Source organism: Martes martes (genome assembly GCF_963455335.1).
Source record: "Martes martes genome assembly, chromosome: 7".
In the NCBI taxonomy this organism is placed as follows: Eukaryota; Metazoa; Chordata; class Mammalia; order Carnivora; family Mustelidae; genus Martes; species Martes martes.
The window spans coordinates 5,851,381-5,867,692 of record NC_137894.1 but is presented as its reverse complement, the minus strand read 5'-3'; the positions used below and the strand labels follow the sequence as shown (position 1 = coordinate 5,867,692).

Here is a 16,312-nt window from a genome sequence, read left to right as displayed (position 1 = left end):
AATAAGTAGATTGACGGTGTCTTTTTAAAGATCTCTTCCAGTTCTGACATTCTACCATATGAGGGGATGGGTTTTCTCTGAGGTTTCCCTTCTCACATCTGCTATGTTGTTTACCCTAAGAAAATGCCCATCAAACAAGCTTCTCTGGAATTTTTTTTTTCTGGTGAAGATTCATCTTTTCCTGTTCAAAAAGCCTCTGCCCCACCACACTTCGGAGACAAAAGGGAGTTTTAGGTTAGTCCCTGGAGAACTCTCACTACAGGGGTAGAGAGAAGGGAAGGAGAGATCCTGTTTTGCGGAGCTCACAGTCTGAGAGACAGAAGTGGAAGAAACAGACCTGGACCCACAGACTGGGGGAGGAGGGATCCAAGCACAGAACTCTTTACAGGATAGAAGGGAGCACAGGAGACCACTGGCATGCTTTTGACTTTGTACCTCTGATTTATTCAGCACGTACATATTCCATATCTGCTGGGTGCTGGGTGTACCATTAGTGAACCAGACAGATGTAGTTCCTGCCCTCATGGAGTTTATAGTCTTTTTTTTTCCCCAAGATTTTTTTTTTTTTTTAAAGTAATCTACAAATCTCTACACCCAATGTGAAACTCGAACTTAACCCCGTTATCAAGAGTCCCATGCTCCAGTGACCGAGCCAAGCAGGTGCCCCCTGAATTTATAGTCTTGTGGACATTTATAAATCTCCAAACTTGAAATTATCACTAAAACTTGTCTCTCACTTAATCTGCTACATGCATAAAAATGAAAAATGTAACCATACTCTTTGTAGTGTTTGTGGTTTTTTTAATCATGTGCATATATTCTCATCAAAAGTTGATGTCTTTTTCAACTCTTATTAAAGCTTTACCTTTCAGGCACCTGGGTGGCTCAGATGGTTAAGCATCCGCCTTTGGCTCAGGTTATGATCCCAGAGTCCTGGGATCAAGTCCCGCATCGGGCTCCCTGCTCCTCAGGGAGCCTGCTTCTGCCTCTCCATCTCTCATGAATAAATAAATAACCTCTTTTAAAAAAAATAAAAAGCTTTACGTTTCAATTGATAAGCAGTTTTTTTTTTTTTTTCCTAGCTGTCCTCTAGCCAGAATATCTAACAATTTCAACAAATTTTTTGTTTCCCTTTGGCAGAAAATCCTAATCAGGATCTATGGTATATGAACTAGCTTACCATTCTCCCCCATAGCGGTGAACATAGGCATGGACATATAGATGGTAACAGCAAATATTAATTAATTAATTTCCAAACTGCCATGCATAACTGGAACAAAAATTTTATAATATATTGTTTATCTTCACTATATGAGATATTTTCTCTTGTGCTCTGATATTTTCTATTTTGGTTTTTTTTTTTGATGCTGATCACGAGCCAGTCAGTTGATCCATCAAAGGATCCATCTGAGTCCGCCCAAGGGTCATGACCTTCATTTTAAAAGCACTCTCCAAGATAGTTCTTGGTTCTTGGACTAGTCCTTGCTTTGTTGTGACCTTGGGTACTCTTATGGCCCTTTTTGAACTTGAGTATATGAAGTTTGGAGATGACCAGGAAGACCTCACATTCCATAACAACTTATGATCTATAGTTGTTAAGTCCTGTGGATTAAGCAAACCAGCAGGGTAACTGTATTTTGGGGTAGGTGCTCTTCTGCCATGTTCCTATACTATTTGAATATTGTCATGTTATACTGTGATGCTGAGTTAAATATTTCATGTTACTGCGGTTTTACTCACTCTACCCCCAACTTTAAGATTCTAGAAGACAGAGACTAAGTCTTGCTAATCCATGGCATATAAAGGTTGCTCATAAAAGTTTGTTAAATGAACCAAAGCATGGAAGATAAAATACAGTGTGTTCGGGAAACAGTGAATGATTCAGTGTGCCTGGAAGGTAACAGTGGGCGAGGGAAAGATAATGTGTTTGGAAAGGTTGCTTAGGGCTGGGCTAAGTCCAAGACTTGCTCTACTGTGGAGGCAGTGGGAAGTCCTTGAAAGCTTTTAGAGAAGTAGCACGATCAGATCCATGATCTGGGAGAATGCTGAGAGCAACATGAGAGGCCGGACCCAGGAGGGAGAGGCTGTACAGTGGGTCCAGGCAAGAGATGACAAGGGCTGTGGTGAGAGCAGGCTGCATGGTGACAAGATACTGGCTGTTGGTTTGTGGCTTAATTAATACAGTAATCGAGTAATTTGATCCTTTAATGTAGATGTCAGCTTTACTTTCTCCCACTCCCCCCAAACTTGATTTATGGATGCTTCATTTATAGCCCCTGCGTTTCTTTGTCATTTTTACTTTAGTTGTGGGACTCCCCGGACCACCTCGGGTACTGGGCCGTGTGTGAACTGCTCCACGTTGTTGGCGGCACGATCTTACCGTCCGAGACTTTCAGCCAGGACTGTACTAAAGCTGGGGAAATGCTGCTTGGTAGTGAAAAAAAGCCGGCGAGTGAATCTGCCCCGTCTTCCTGGATTTCAACTCTGCCACCTGATGCCACTTTGAACTGTCTGCTCTATAATTCTGCCTACGAAGCCTCCTTTCCACGGATGGAAGGAACGTTATTTCTCCCTGTTGAAGGTAAGCAAATACTCTCTCAGGGAGCGTTATGGTCTCAGGTACATTGATTTCTTCCAGGCAAGCCTGTGCTTTTCACTTTCGATTTTCCAACAGCCTAGGCACTCGATTAATGCTTGTAATTAAAAGGGGTCTGTGCAGAGCACCTGGGTGGCTCAGTTGGTTGGGCGACTGCCTTCGGCTCAGGTCATGATCCTGGAGTCCTGGGATCGAGTCCCGCTTCAGGCTCCCGGCTCCATGGGGAGTCTGCTTCTCCCTCTGACATTCTCCCCTCTCACGCTCTCTCACTCTCTCTTTCTCTCACTCTCTCTCAAATAAATAAATAAAATCTTTAAAAAAAAATAAGCTGTGCAGAATCAGGTAGCACGGGGAAGTGTTAAACACGGGCACCGGGTAACTGCCAGCTCCTCTTTAAAAAGAATAGTGAGTGATTTTTAAAGAATTTCCCAGCTGTTGAAAAGAAGGATAATACTGTTCAGGTGCCCAGGCAAAGGGGTGGTAAGATTTCCCACCTCATCAAAAAAACTGATAAATGGAAGGCCATAGGGAAGCAATGATTGAGAGAAGAAAAATCAGTCACCAGCCTCTGAAAATGGTGCTTTTTACCAGGAAGAGCCAGCATGTTAGACTCCTCAGAAGTTCACTGCATGGTCCGCTGTATAGTGAATCTCACTTCTGAATCCCATATCCACACAGAAGATGGGTACATAAAACTATGTTACATACATTGTGTGCAGTTTAAGGAAATTTCGAGAGTAGTTTTTTTTTTTAAGATTTTATTTAGTTATTTGACAGATCACAAGTAGGCAGAGAGGCAGGCAGGGAGAGAGGGGGAAGCAGGCTCCCCGCCGAGCAGAGAGCCCGATGTGGGGCTCGATCCCAGGACCCTGAGATCATGACCTGAGCCGAAGGCAGAGGCTCAACCCACTGAGCCACCCAGGCGCCCCAAGAGTAGTTTTGTTGCAGTAGTTTTGTCATATGTAATCTTTAGAATTCAACATTCTCCTATGATGTGATATACTCTATTTTATAGATTTAAGCCATGTTGTCTTTTTTGTAAGTCTCGAGTATTGCTTCAATACTTCTTTCTGAGGCATGATTACTGAGAATTTCTGACACTCAGTTGGATCCTTGTGATTCTGTTCATATATAGCTCTTCCTATAGAACGAAATGCACTCGCTCTGCTGGCCTGTTAGCAGTGGGATGAGGGCTGAACCGTGAAGGGACAATACCAGTACCACACTGACAATCTCATTTTTTTTCTTCTTGCTATTAAATCTATTTTTAGTAACGATTATATTAAAATTTTAATATTCCTTATCTCTAACAGGCAAAGAAACTCAAGAAACATGGACAGTCACCCTAGAGCCCCTGGCCATGCATCAGAGACATTTCCAGAAACCGGTCAGAATTTTTTTAAAAGGCACCGCAAGCCAGTGGTCTCTCCCAGCGAGTAGCACTTTGGGCACTGAGAGCTGGATGCTACAAAGTCCGGAGAACAGGTCAACTCAGAGGGTGTTATTCCAGCAGCTGGTAAGCAGGCTGACTGCTGAAGAGTTACACCTGGTAGGTACCTGGCGCATGCTCAGTCCTTCTGGTCTGAAACCACACTGGTGAGGTGAAATTAGTGTGTTTATGAAGTGCCGAGGAATGTTCTACGCGGCGTGGTTTCAGTGACACATGTAGCATCATGACAGTGCTCCTTAGTGACGAAACAGTTTATAGAACTGCATGTACCTTGATCCCAATTAAGTTAAATTATAGTCACATGGGGAAAAAAGGCAGTGGGCTGAATGGAATGCAAGTATTAGTTTAGGGTGGTGAAGTAATGCCTGGTTTCTAGTTATTTTGTAAGCATTCTGTTATATATTTATTAACTTTATATAATCAATATAATTTTTTAAAAGCCCTGCACTATAACATTAGATTGTAATAGTGTTCAGTAGTTACACAAACTCAGAAATGTCTTCTGAAAAATACATATTTATCCAGATTTGATTGAAAGGTGATGGTTATTTTTAAAAGACGAGCACATTTCTCACCTTACTTTGTGTTTCGCCTTCGTTACCTCAGAAGGCTTCCATCTTCCGGATCCCATTGTGAGACACTCAGAGAAAAGCTGTAGAGTCTCTGAACCGGTGTCCTAAGAGTTGTGTGTTCTGATAGAGCACTGGGTCGGGAGTCAGGCAGTCTGAATTGGGTCTCAGCTCTGCTGCCCAACCGTGTGATCTGAATAATTCCCTTAAGTCGTAGTATTGGTGTAAGGGCCTATTTAGCCAGAGCAGCTCCATCCTGGCCCTGCCCCTCCCCATTCAGGGAATTTACTTAAAAACAAGTCCCAGAAACCAGTCCCAAGTAACAAAGCCGAAGTACAGGGGTAGGTCAGGCCAGGTGGAGGCATTCAATCAGTGAGGTGCATACTGTCTCCTAGCTACCGAGGAGTATGGGCCCCGCCCTTTGGGTGCCTTTTGGGTACCCATTCTGACCAAGGTGATAGGCTAGTTCAAATATCTACTATAGGATAAATTGTAATTCAGTTGGTCACTTATGTGTGACAGGGCTGTGCAGCTTTCTCTGTGTTACAATCTCATTGGTCACCTGTGCGTGGCCGGGCCCAACCACATGGCCTTTGCCCTTAAAAGCTAGTCTGTAAGGCAGAGGGTCGTCGCCTCTTTGCAAGAGACATCCCTGGCCGGTCAGTTTGATTCTTGATGCTTGGCGTGAAATAAAGCTTTGCTTGATCTTCTCTTTGTATCAGTCTCGCTCCTTTGACCGTGGACCCAACAATTGGAGTTAAGAGCATGGGTTTCGAATTCATATGCTCTTGGATTCTGCATCTTAGTACCTGGGTGACCTTAAGCAGGTTGCTTATTTCTCAGCCTTAATTCCGAGATAATAATCATTTCTACCTCAGAGTAATGTTGTGAGGTCCTCAGTTTTGAGGACTCGGTGAGTTATAATCTCATCGTAAGTGCTTAGTAAATATTCCTGGGAACCTTAGCTTTTTCTTATTTGTAAATTGAGAGATTAAGGTTATGTGGTCACTAAATTCAATTCTAGCACTTATACCCATCCAGCCTGTCTTTTCCACAGTTCTCACTTTTCTAATAATAATCATCAGGAGAAACTATCATTTTGTCTTTTACTAAGCTACATTCTTCTTTAGCCATGGGACAACATTCTTCTCAACTAATTAGAACTTTTGACGTAGGTTGCCAGTGTGGACCTTGGTGAAGGCTGGCCCCCCATCACGGGAGTTATTTCCCCGCTCTCCACCAATGCTACAATTCTCACCGTGTTCCGCACCGAGGAGGCTGAATTTCAAAGACCTTTTCTCCAAACAGTTGTGGCAGAGAGCCCCCAGGATACAGCTTCCCTTGTTTCTGATGTTATGGATAGTGTCTTGAATCAGGTTCACAATCCAGTTGAAGATCCTGTTACCTGCGGTAAGCTTCTGAACCAATAACTAACATACTCCCAGGCAGTGAGTTTATAGTTTTTTCCACTGTCAGAATTTTTTTTCAATGTGCTCTTTGTGAACCCCAATATCTATTATAAAACAGATAAAAGCAAGCTACAATACTTCAGGCAATTTAAATCAGTATTATTTATAGAAATCCTAAAGCACTTCTGTGAAACTGCTTTGAAATCAAAGGTATAAGGTGAAACTTGTATTAATATATTTAATGAAGACAATATAAAAGTATTGTGATTCTGTCTACCTTCCAGTCTGTTGCATTGTTACTAACACAATACAAACCTTATTTATGCTGGGTGGATAGAAATATAATCAATTTGATATTTATTCCACAGATTTATTGAGTGGCTGCTGTGGTAGGCGCTGTACTAAGTAATGGCAATGTGTCAGAGAACAAAATAGAAGTCTCTGTTCTTAGTATACTGTCTAGTCAAGGGAAACAAGACCATAAATAAGGAGGTTGCGTAGTATGTTTGAAAGAGATAAGTGCCATTGTAATAAAGCAGGAAAAAAGGGGTGGGGAGTGTAAGGGGTGGGAAGGAATACAGGAAGAACATTGCTGATAGAGGCAGCTCAAGCACCAAGACTCTGAGAAGGTCGTGTGTCTGGTGCGTTTGAGGAACTATGAGTTAGCCTACATTTGTACATTGCTGGGTAGCATTTTTCATAGACAGCATAGGCCCATTGGAATTGGTGATGTGGACGAAGGAATGTTGTTAATGATGTGACTTTGTGTGCCTTGTGTCAGAATGCCACCTGTCCAAGGGAGGGTCGAGTGCTTCCACTTTGGGCCTAATGCCTCTCTTTCCATCCTCTCCCATCGCTGCTCCTGTCCCCGTAGCTGCTCCTGTTCCAGAGTGGGCCCAGCAGGAACTTGGCCGCACTGGTCCCTGGAGTGCAGCTGTTGTGGAGAAGTGGTTTCCTTGCTCTAACCTTAGTGGTGCCAGTTCAAGTTTGATGGAGTCATTCGGGTAAACCTTTTTTATTTCTCTGGATATTGACTGATGAAATCAGCTCTCACTTCTCTCTACGTATGGGTTGGTTTGTGTAGCATACCACATTTTCTAAGTATAGTCCCATAATATTAAAAACTATGTGAAAATGGAGACCATTTTTTTTTTAAAGATTTTATTTATTTATTTGACAGAGATCACAAGTAGGCAGGGAGACAGGCAGAGAGAGAGGAGGAAGCAGGCTCTCTGCAAAGCAGAGAGCCGGATACGGGGCTCGATCCCAGGTCCCTGGGATCGTGACCTGAGCTGAAGGCAGAGGCCTTAACCCACTGAACCACCCAGGCACCCCAATGGAGAGCATTTTAAATGGTCATAGAGTTTCAGTTTTACAAGATGAAGAAAGTTCTGGAGATGGATGGAGGTGATTGATGGTAGCTTAATTATAAATCAGCTTAATACCCCTGAATTTTGTACTCGAAAGTGGTTAGGATGTTATATTCATGGCATGTATATTTTGCCACGATAAAAAAAAATTGGAAAAAGTAAAAATGCACTCATTATGGAAGTCAGAAAATATTTAGTATTAAAGCTCAGTAAAAATGAAAAATAACATTTAGTTAATGCAGCTAAGTATACTTCAAGGAAGATTCATAGAACTTACCTTTTAAGGAAGAAGAGCTAAAAACCAGTTAATTAAGGGTCCAGTACAGGAAGTAACACAAGGGAGTAAACCCCCAAAATAAGACAGTAATAAAAGATAAGAATAAACATGAATCACAGAAAAAAAAAAAATAGAAATCAACAAATATAAAGTGATTCTTTGAGAAGCCAAATAAAATAGAATTATCTATAGCAAAATCAATTTTTTTTTTAATATTTTATTTATGTGAGATAGAGCATAAGCAGGGGGAGTGGCAGGCAGAGGGAGAGGGGAAAGCAGGCTCCCCACTGGTCAGGGAACCTGATTTGGGACTTGATCCCAGGATCCTGGGATCATGACCTGAGCCAAAGGCAGACGCCTAATCGACTGAGCCACCCAGACACAACCACATTAGAAATGTTTTTACATTTCTAATGTAAATGTAACATTTACATTAGGGGTGCCCGGGGCTCAGTATAGCCTACGATTCTTGGTTTTGACTCAGGTCATGATCTCAGGGTCTTGGGATTGAGCCCCACATCAGGCTCTGTGCTCAGCAGGGAGTCTGCTTGAGAGTCTCTCTGCCTCTGCCCATGCCCCCCGCCCCCCACACTCTTTCTCTCTCACTCTCTCTCTCAAGTAAAGAAATCTTAAAAAAAAAAAAAAGAAAGAAAGAAATGTAAGAGATAGAGAAGAAATTCAAAATAGTATGAAGAGGTAAAGCTAAGGTTTATTTTTGCCATAGAGATAACCAGTTGTTCCAGCACCATTTGTTAAAAGATAGTCTTTTTCTCACTCAGTTACTGTGGCAGCTTTGTCGAAATCAGTTGGCCACCATCATCTAGGTCTATTTCTGAAAAGAATCTGGTCCAGACAGTGTGTTAATATCACATTGTCTTGAGTACTAAAATCAGGTTGTCTTAGTCCTCTCAACTTCGTTTGCTTTATTTTCAGAATTTTCAGAATGACTTTGACTATTCTAGATCCTTTGCATTTCCATAAATTATGGAATCAGTCTGTTAATTTCCACCAGAAAAGCTTGCTGGGATTTTTGACCAACAGTGCACTGAGTCTATAGGTCAGTCTGGGAAGAATTGACTTAATAACGAGTTTTCTGATTCATGAGTGTGGTACAGTTCAAAAGGGCCAAGATGGAACAGGTGCACTTTCCCTTATAAGAAAGCATTGTTTACCATAAAGCTCTAGTGAGTAAGGCAGTGTGGGATGGGTGCAATGATTGACGGAGAGACCCATGCAACAGTAAAGTGCCCCCAAAATGACCCACACCTATATGGGAGCTCAGCATATGACAGAGGCGGAATTATACATCTGGGAAAGAACAGACTGTTCAATAAATGGTGGTGTGACAGTTGGCTCTCTCGAAGAAAAAGAGATTAAAATTAGATTTCTACTTCACAGCATACACAATAATAAATTCCTAATAATATTTTAAAAATAAGTGTGAAAAGTAAAGCTTTAAAATTGTAAGAAGGGGGACCTGGGTGGCTCAGTCGTTAAGTGTCTGCCTTCGGCTCAGGTCATGATCCCAGGGTCCTGGGATCAAACCCTGCATCAGGCACCCTGCTCAGCAGGAAGCCTGCTTCTCCGTCCCCCACTCTCCCTGCTTGTGTTCTCTCTCTTGCTGTGTCTCTGTCAAATAAATAAATAAAATCTTAAAAAATTTTTAAAAAATTAAAAAAATAAATAAAATTGTAGGAAGGATACTTAACTGGCAGGGGAGATACCATGATCACGAAGGTGGTTTTCCCAGGGCAAGGCTTATCCATTGCACTCCGAATGTGCTGACCCCTGCGATTTCCCCAAATGTGGGAAACTCGACTGCATAATTTGTGGTAGTGGGGGACTGTGTTCACGCTTTCCCCTGTAAAAAGTGAATAAATAAAATTGTAAGAAGGGAAAATGAGTAGTTGAGGCTGGGAATGGATCTTTTTGCATAAAACCTCAAGCGTTCCAACCATGAATGAAAATAGATGACTATAATTTAAAATTTTCTGTATGATGAAAAGGACTAGTCATAGGCCTGGGTGGCTGTACTCCATACAACTAGCAAAGAATTAGTATCTAAATTAGTACAGAGCTCCTAGAAATCAACAAGGAAAAGACAAGCAATTGGGCAAAGAATGCAAACAAGCAGTTCACGCAATGAAATCTGGGGCAGAGCAGTAATGTGAAAAGCTGCGAAACAGCTGGGACAGCTGGCCGGCTCAGTCCGGGGGGCAGATGACTCTGGATCTCGGGGTCCTGAGTTCAAGCTCCACGTTGGACATAGAACTTACTTAAAAAAAAAAAAATGCTCAAACGGAAATGAAAACCACAATAAGAAAAAACCTACAAGATTCTATTTTATACCAGTAAATTGTCCTAGGTCCGTAAATCCGATCTAGCACGAGGGAAAATGAGAACACTTTAGACGATGGAATTATAAATGGTTACAACCATTTCAGAGAGCAGACTGTATTCCTAGTAAAGCAGAAACTTACTGACAGCCAGCAATTGCACTTACACGTGTCTGCATTAGAGAAGTTTCTGCACAAACGTGAGAGCTGCGCTCGATTGCTCACTGCAAGTCGTTAAAAGTGAAAAAGTGGAAAGAATCAGCCGTGTCTCAGTGGGGAAATGGAGAAACAAACTATGGTATAATTATACAAGGGAATATTACAGAGTAGTGAAACTGAGTAAGTTAGAACTACTTGTATGCTCGTGAAAAATATGTTGCATACAGACAAAAAAGTGCAGAGGGATGGGTGTGACATATGATATTTTTAAAAACTTAGAATGTACATAATGGCAATTTATGTTGGTTTCCATACAACGTATGTCTCTATAAATAAACACAGGTCTAGGAATACCTCTGGAAGGAAGGGATGGGAAAAGATAGAGTGGGCTTTTTTGTGTCTATTATGCTTAATTTCGTTAAAAAAATCTGAAGTAGGGGCACCTGGGTGGCTCAGAAGGTTAGGCTCAGGTCGTGGTCTCAGGGTCCTGGGATCGAGCCCCACATTGGGCTCTCTACTCAGCGGGGAGCCTGCCCCCCCCCACCTGCCCCTCTGCCTGCTTGTGATCTCTCTCTCTGTCAAATAAATAAATAAAATATTTTTTTAAAAAATCTGAAATTGATAGAGTAAAACATTAGCAAACATTTAATCTTGTTGGGATGTACATAGCTAATAATGTTTTCTCTACTGTATATTTGAAAGGTTCGTAAGTTCTAAATTAACAGAAAAACAAACCCTCCCCTCAGTGAAAGGCAATCCCAGCACTTGGGGAGAATTAGTCTGCTTCAGACATGCTACGGTGAGGCTGAGACCCCCAGTAGATTCAACGCCCATCGCTGTAACTTCCTCCTACTTTAAATCAGATAATATCACATAATGGAGGACAGTGAAATACAAGTAATGCATTTTGAAAGTGTTGCCATGTTCTTAGTTTGCTTAGTGACTGACACGTAGACCTAGGCAGAAGAGCATTGGATATGTGATCACCCCCAACGGCCTGCTTCATCCCCTTCTCACAATCCCAGATCAGTTTACTACAATGCAAAAGAATGGTTTAGGGGTCGCTGTGACAATGTTCTGTTACACCGTCTTACACTTCATTGACACTGAGTAAAAAATAACTATGGGATAGTTGCCTGCATGTACCCTAGGATGTGAAGAATCTTGGTAGTAAGTCAGCCCTGTGTGTCATGATTAATGGTTTTGTGAACAGGTAGCTTCCGTTCCTGAGTGGTTTTTTTGTTTTTGTTTTTGTTTTGTTTTGTTTTGTTTGAGGGACTTAAACAACACGCATTTATTGTGTCACAGTTATGGAGTCTACAAGTGTGATTATTAAGTCTGTTGCATGGGTTGGTTTCTTCTGAGAGCTGTGGGGGTGTGTTGGGGAGGTCTACTGCATGTTTCTCTCCTATCTTCTGGTGTAAGTGTTTAAATTGTGAGAAGCGAGGGATATTTTCCCTTCCAAGCCAAAAATATTTTTGAAGGCTTCTTGTGCAGACATCTTTTGATTAGCTTTTAAAAGGATCATGAATTTTGTTGTTAAAGCGTTTTTGGAAAAACCAGAATTTCAGCTTTATCCTAGACCTCTTGCTTTGTTCACAGATTACTGCAGGCTGCCTCATCTGATAAGGAAGAGTCTTCCAAAACTGAAAGTGAGTTAACGTGTTGCCTGTCCAAGCTCTACCAGAGGAAGTCTCGGGAAGAGTCCGCCGTGTCCAATCCGGAAGCCAGCAAAAAGAGACGTAAGCACACCGACTGTTTCTTGAGGCAGTCTTGTTTGAGCGTGTGTGTTTTAAAAGATTAGCATTCCCTAAAATGAGGTTGAAATGGTCACTGAATGAGAGAAGGACAAGTTCTTATATTTCAAATTTGAAAAAGATTACATGAGTTACAAAAGTGATGTTTAAAAATCGCCCACAATCCTACTTTCTTAATAAACCGTTTCCATTCTTAGTTATGACAGAGATACAAATCCAGCCTTGTGCGCTGCATATAAATACCTATCTGCTTCCTTGCCTGTTCAGTTACTATTCTGCCTCGTCGCTTCACAAAATTTACAAAAATCTTACATTGTCCAAGAGATTTTCAGTTTTCATCATTGTAAATACTAGACTGTGCATGATGCAGGTGATTTATTCTTTGAGTGCCTTCCTTAGAATAAGTTGTCAGGAACAAGTGACTGTACCAAAAAGTGGGAGAGAGTAGCTTTCAGGAGAGTTACGTCACAACTCTGACCATCGGGGAACACCAAATGGGTCTGGCATTGGCCTTACTAAAAATCCTCGGGTCCTGTTGCGATGTTTTGTTCCTAAACTTCAGTTTAAAGAAGAGCTCTCTCTCTCCTCCGGGCTGGAGGTACAGAGAAATGCACGAACCACCGAAGGGCTACGCTTTCTACTCTGTCACAGAATGCTTCATCTGACTTTCTGACTTAAAGTGGTTCCTAAATCAGCAGCAGTGAAAGCTATTTTCCTTTTGTCTGCACGCTGTTGTCTTGGAAGGAGGGGTCCCTCGGACTCCCGTGCGGCGGAAGATGAGCACCATGTGCCGCTCCCTGAAGATGCTGAATGTGGCGAGGCTGAACGTGAAGGCGCAGAAGCTGTGTCCCGACGGCGGTCCGGAGGCGGCCGGGGAGAAGGGCGTCCCACGGGCGGCCGGTGGGAGGACAGCAGATAAATGGGAAAACCGAGGAAGGACACTACGAAGCTCTAAACCTAAAGGTATTCCTCAGTTCCATAGCCTTTTGGTGTCTAAGGCCAGGTTGACTCTTTCATACCCTCAGATTCTTATAAGTTTCAATTCTATCCCTCAATTAACGAACAATTTATCAGACATCAGCTGCATTCCTCAAAGTGTGTTATGGGGAACACAATAAAAAGAAGATCATGTCCTGGTCTCAGATTATGATCCAACCGCAAAGGTGATAATAGTTCATATATGCAGATGCGCACACACACACACACATATGAAATGCACAATGAACTAATGCAGCCTAATACATAAGAGAGCCAGGAATCTCCAACAGGAAGGACTTGCTTGTTGGGAAACTAAAGACATACGAGGAGCGGAGAACAGGAAGGGCAGCCTTGGGCCGCAGTAGGCTGAGGAGGCTTCTTGGGAGCCAGGGGGAGCCCAGGCTGGATGCTGAGGAGTTGAGATGGCAGCACGGTAAGAGAGCGCATGCTAGGTGGGGGACTGGCCTAAGCAAAGTCACAAGAAGGGCCATGGCACAGCCATACGACAAGTGGTTAAAGCAGCTTTCTGCATGGAGGAAGGGGAAGGGGAAAGCTTTGGGAGCAGTCTAGGCTATTGAGGTCTTTCAGAGTTGGGCAGAAGAATTTCGTCCGATAGTACTAATTTTGCCATTCTTTATTTCTTTTCTAAGAAAGGGATAGAATTGCAGTAGGTTTCTCCTTCTCAGGGCACATTTAGAGCCAGTCCTGTGAGAGAGCTGTAAAGATAGCTTAGGGACTTGAGGCAATAACTGCATTTATTTAAAAGACAATAACTTTGATTTCTTTTGAGAATTCTGGAATAAATAAATAAATTCTTCTTGAAGGGTGGGTTTTTTTTGTTTTGTTTTGTTTTTGGCCTGTGGAATGTTAGATTCATAGACGATCATCAGTCTGAATGAGACAGAATGTCTTTAATGAGCTAGTAAAAGTATTCAAGAACGTGGATGGTTCGTTCATTCAGGAGAGAGCAAAATTAACAGCATTCAAGACTATGTGCTATTAACAGTTTCTGGACTAGATTCTGAGCAGAGATAGACCTGCCCGACAGTGGCACACAGCTTTTTGATAAAGGTGCCTCGGTAATCCAGTGGGCAAAGGGTAATCTTTTCAACAAATAGTGTTGGAACACATGGGTATCTTTATGGAGAAAATGAACTTCAACCTTACCTCTTACTAGTGTTTCAAATTTCTGCTCTAGATTGTTTCATTCTAATGTTGCTTATTTATGCTTTCTCCCATTTAAAATGGCTCACACTATAGGTTTCTGGATTTGGGTTTTCAGAGAATCATTGTTTTGCTTCTGTTGATCTCTCATTTCTTTTTTTTTTTCTTCCTATTCATTTTTGTTCCTATCTTTCTTATTGCCTTTATTTTTGGGGTTTACTCTCATGTTATTTCTTGTGTTGGACCCTTAGCTGATTGGTTTTTATTTTATTTTATTATTATTTTTTAAGATTTTATTTATTTATTTGACAGAGAGAGATAGAGATCACAAGTAGGCAGAGCAGCAGGCAGAGAGAGGGGTGGGAAGCAGGCTCCCTGCTGAGCAAAGAACCCGATGCAGGGCTCGATCCCAGGACCCTGAGATCATGACCTAAGCCAGAGGCAGAGGCTTAACCCACTGAGCCACCCAGGCAACCCTGGTTTTTATTTATTTATTTATTTTTTAAAAAGATTTTATTTATTGTGGAGGGTGCAGAGAGAGCGCGTGAACATGAACAGGGGGAAGGGCAGAGGGAGAAAACGCTTCCTGCTGAGCAGGGAGCCCAATACGGGGCTTGATCCCAGGACCCCAAGATTATGACCAGAGCCAAAGGCAGACACTTAACTGACTGAGTCACCCAGGTGCCCCTATTTTTTTTTCTTTAAGGGATTATTTAAGTCTATGAATTTTCCTTTAAGTTTAACTGCATTATACAAGTTTGTTATATTCTGTTTTCACTGATACTTAATTCTAAGTATTTTCTGACATCTATAACGTGAGGGAATTTTTTAATCCAATCTGATAGTTTCTTTTACTCAGCAAGCACATTTGTAAAATAAATGTTTATAATTACTGATAAGCTTGGAAGTTTTTTAGTGTCTTATTTTGTGCTTTCTATAGTTTTTATTTTTTCCTTTCTAGCAGACTATGTGATTAATCAAGTTCTGTTTATTCCTCTTTTTTCCTTTCTGCTAGGTTTGGAGGTTATATAGTTCTGTTTGGTTTTGCTTTTTTTGTTTTTTTGGGTTTTTTTTGGATTTTATTTATTTATTTGACAGGGAAAGAAGAGATAATGAGAAAGGGGAACACAAGCAGGGGGAGTAGGAGAGGGAGAAGCAGGTTCCCTGCTGAGCAGGGACCCTAATGTGGGGTTCAATCCCAGGACTCCAGCCAGGATCATGATCTGAGCCAAAGGCAGACGCTTAACAGCTGAGCCACCCACGTGCCCCTGTTTTGCTTTTTTAAGATTTTATTTTTAAGTAGTCTCTACACCCAATGTGGGGCTTGAACTCATAACCCTGAGATCAAGAGTTACATGCTCTACTGACTGAGCCAGCCAGGCACCCCTATAGTTTGTTTATTTCCCATAATCGTTATCCTTTAATTTATAACATGCACATTTGATTTGCAAAGCCTTAAAATGACCATCTCTGCAGTTTCTCAGCCTCCACACTGTTGACATTTTGGGTGGGATAATCTCTTTGTCCTTTGTGCTGTAGGATTTTTAGCAGCATCCCTGGCCTCTGCCCACTAGATCCCCACCAGGCTGGCAACCCAAACACAGTCACATGTTCCCTGGGAGGCAAAAGTTCCCAGTTGACCACTGACTTAAACAATACAATGACTTCAGCTAAATGCAATGATCAATTTGATTTTTTTTCATAGATTTTAAAACAGAAGAGGAGCTCCTGTCTTACATACATGAAAATTACCAGAAGACTGTGGCCACAGGAGAAAACACATTGCATTCATGTGCTCAGAATATGATCTCAACCATTAAAGCATTCCTAAAATCCAAAGGCACCAAGGAATTAGAAGTAAGAGAGTATGGGGTGGTTGGATGCTTGTTGGCGGGTTTGGCCATATGTGTTGGGAAATGACTGTTACGTGGTGTGTGATTCACAAGTAAGATAAGCAAGGGGGTGAACATAATTCCAGACCTTGGAAGGTTGACATGGTGAACTGGTAAGACAGAAACCCAGGAAATAGGACAAGTGAGTGTAGTGGAAATTACACGTACTTCTTTTCTAATGAAATCTCTGTCCTGAACTACACGTTAGCTGCATGAATTAAGCTGGTGGTTCTTACCCAGATTCACCTGGAACATTTTTTAAAAAATGCTGATGCCTGGCTTCCTCAAGACCAACTGAGGTTGTTCCTGGGTATATGTACTTATAAAAAGCTTGCTAGGTGATTCTTATGCACAG

The 16,312-nt window shown here is 41.9% G+C and overlaps 1 protein-coding gene across 1 annotated transcript in view; it reads left to right on the top strand.

Annotated features, from left to right (window-relative positions):
- Window positions 1–16,312, top strand: part of TICRR (TOPBP1 interacting checkpoint and replication regulator) — a 42,672-nt gene that overhangs the window by 2,699 nt on the left and 23,661 nt on the right. Inside the window, exons 2-8 of the mRNA XM_080807661.1 lie at window positions 2,305–2,581; window positions 3,910–4,145; window positions 5,791–6,025; window positions 6,899–7,028; window positions 11,769–11,908; window positions 12,668–12,886; window positions 15,771–15,922. Of these exons, the coding sequence (XP_080663787.1) occupies window positions 2,305–2,581; window positions 3,910–4,145; window positions 5,791–6,025; window positions 6,899–7,028; window positions 11,769–11,908; window positions 12,668–12,886; window positions 15,771–15,922 (1,389 nt within the window). The remainder of the gene's footprint in view (window positions 1–2,304; window positions 2,582–3,909; window positions 4,146–5,790; window positions 6,026–6,898; window positions 7,029–11,768; window positions 11,909–12,667; window positions 12,887–15,770; window positions 15,923–16,312) is intronic.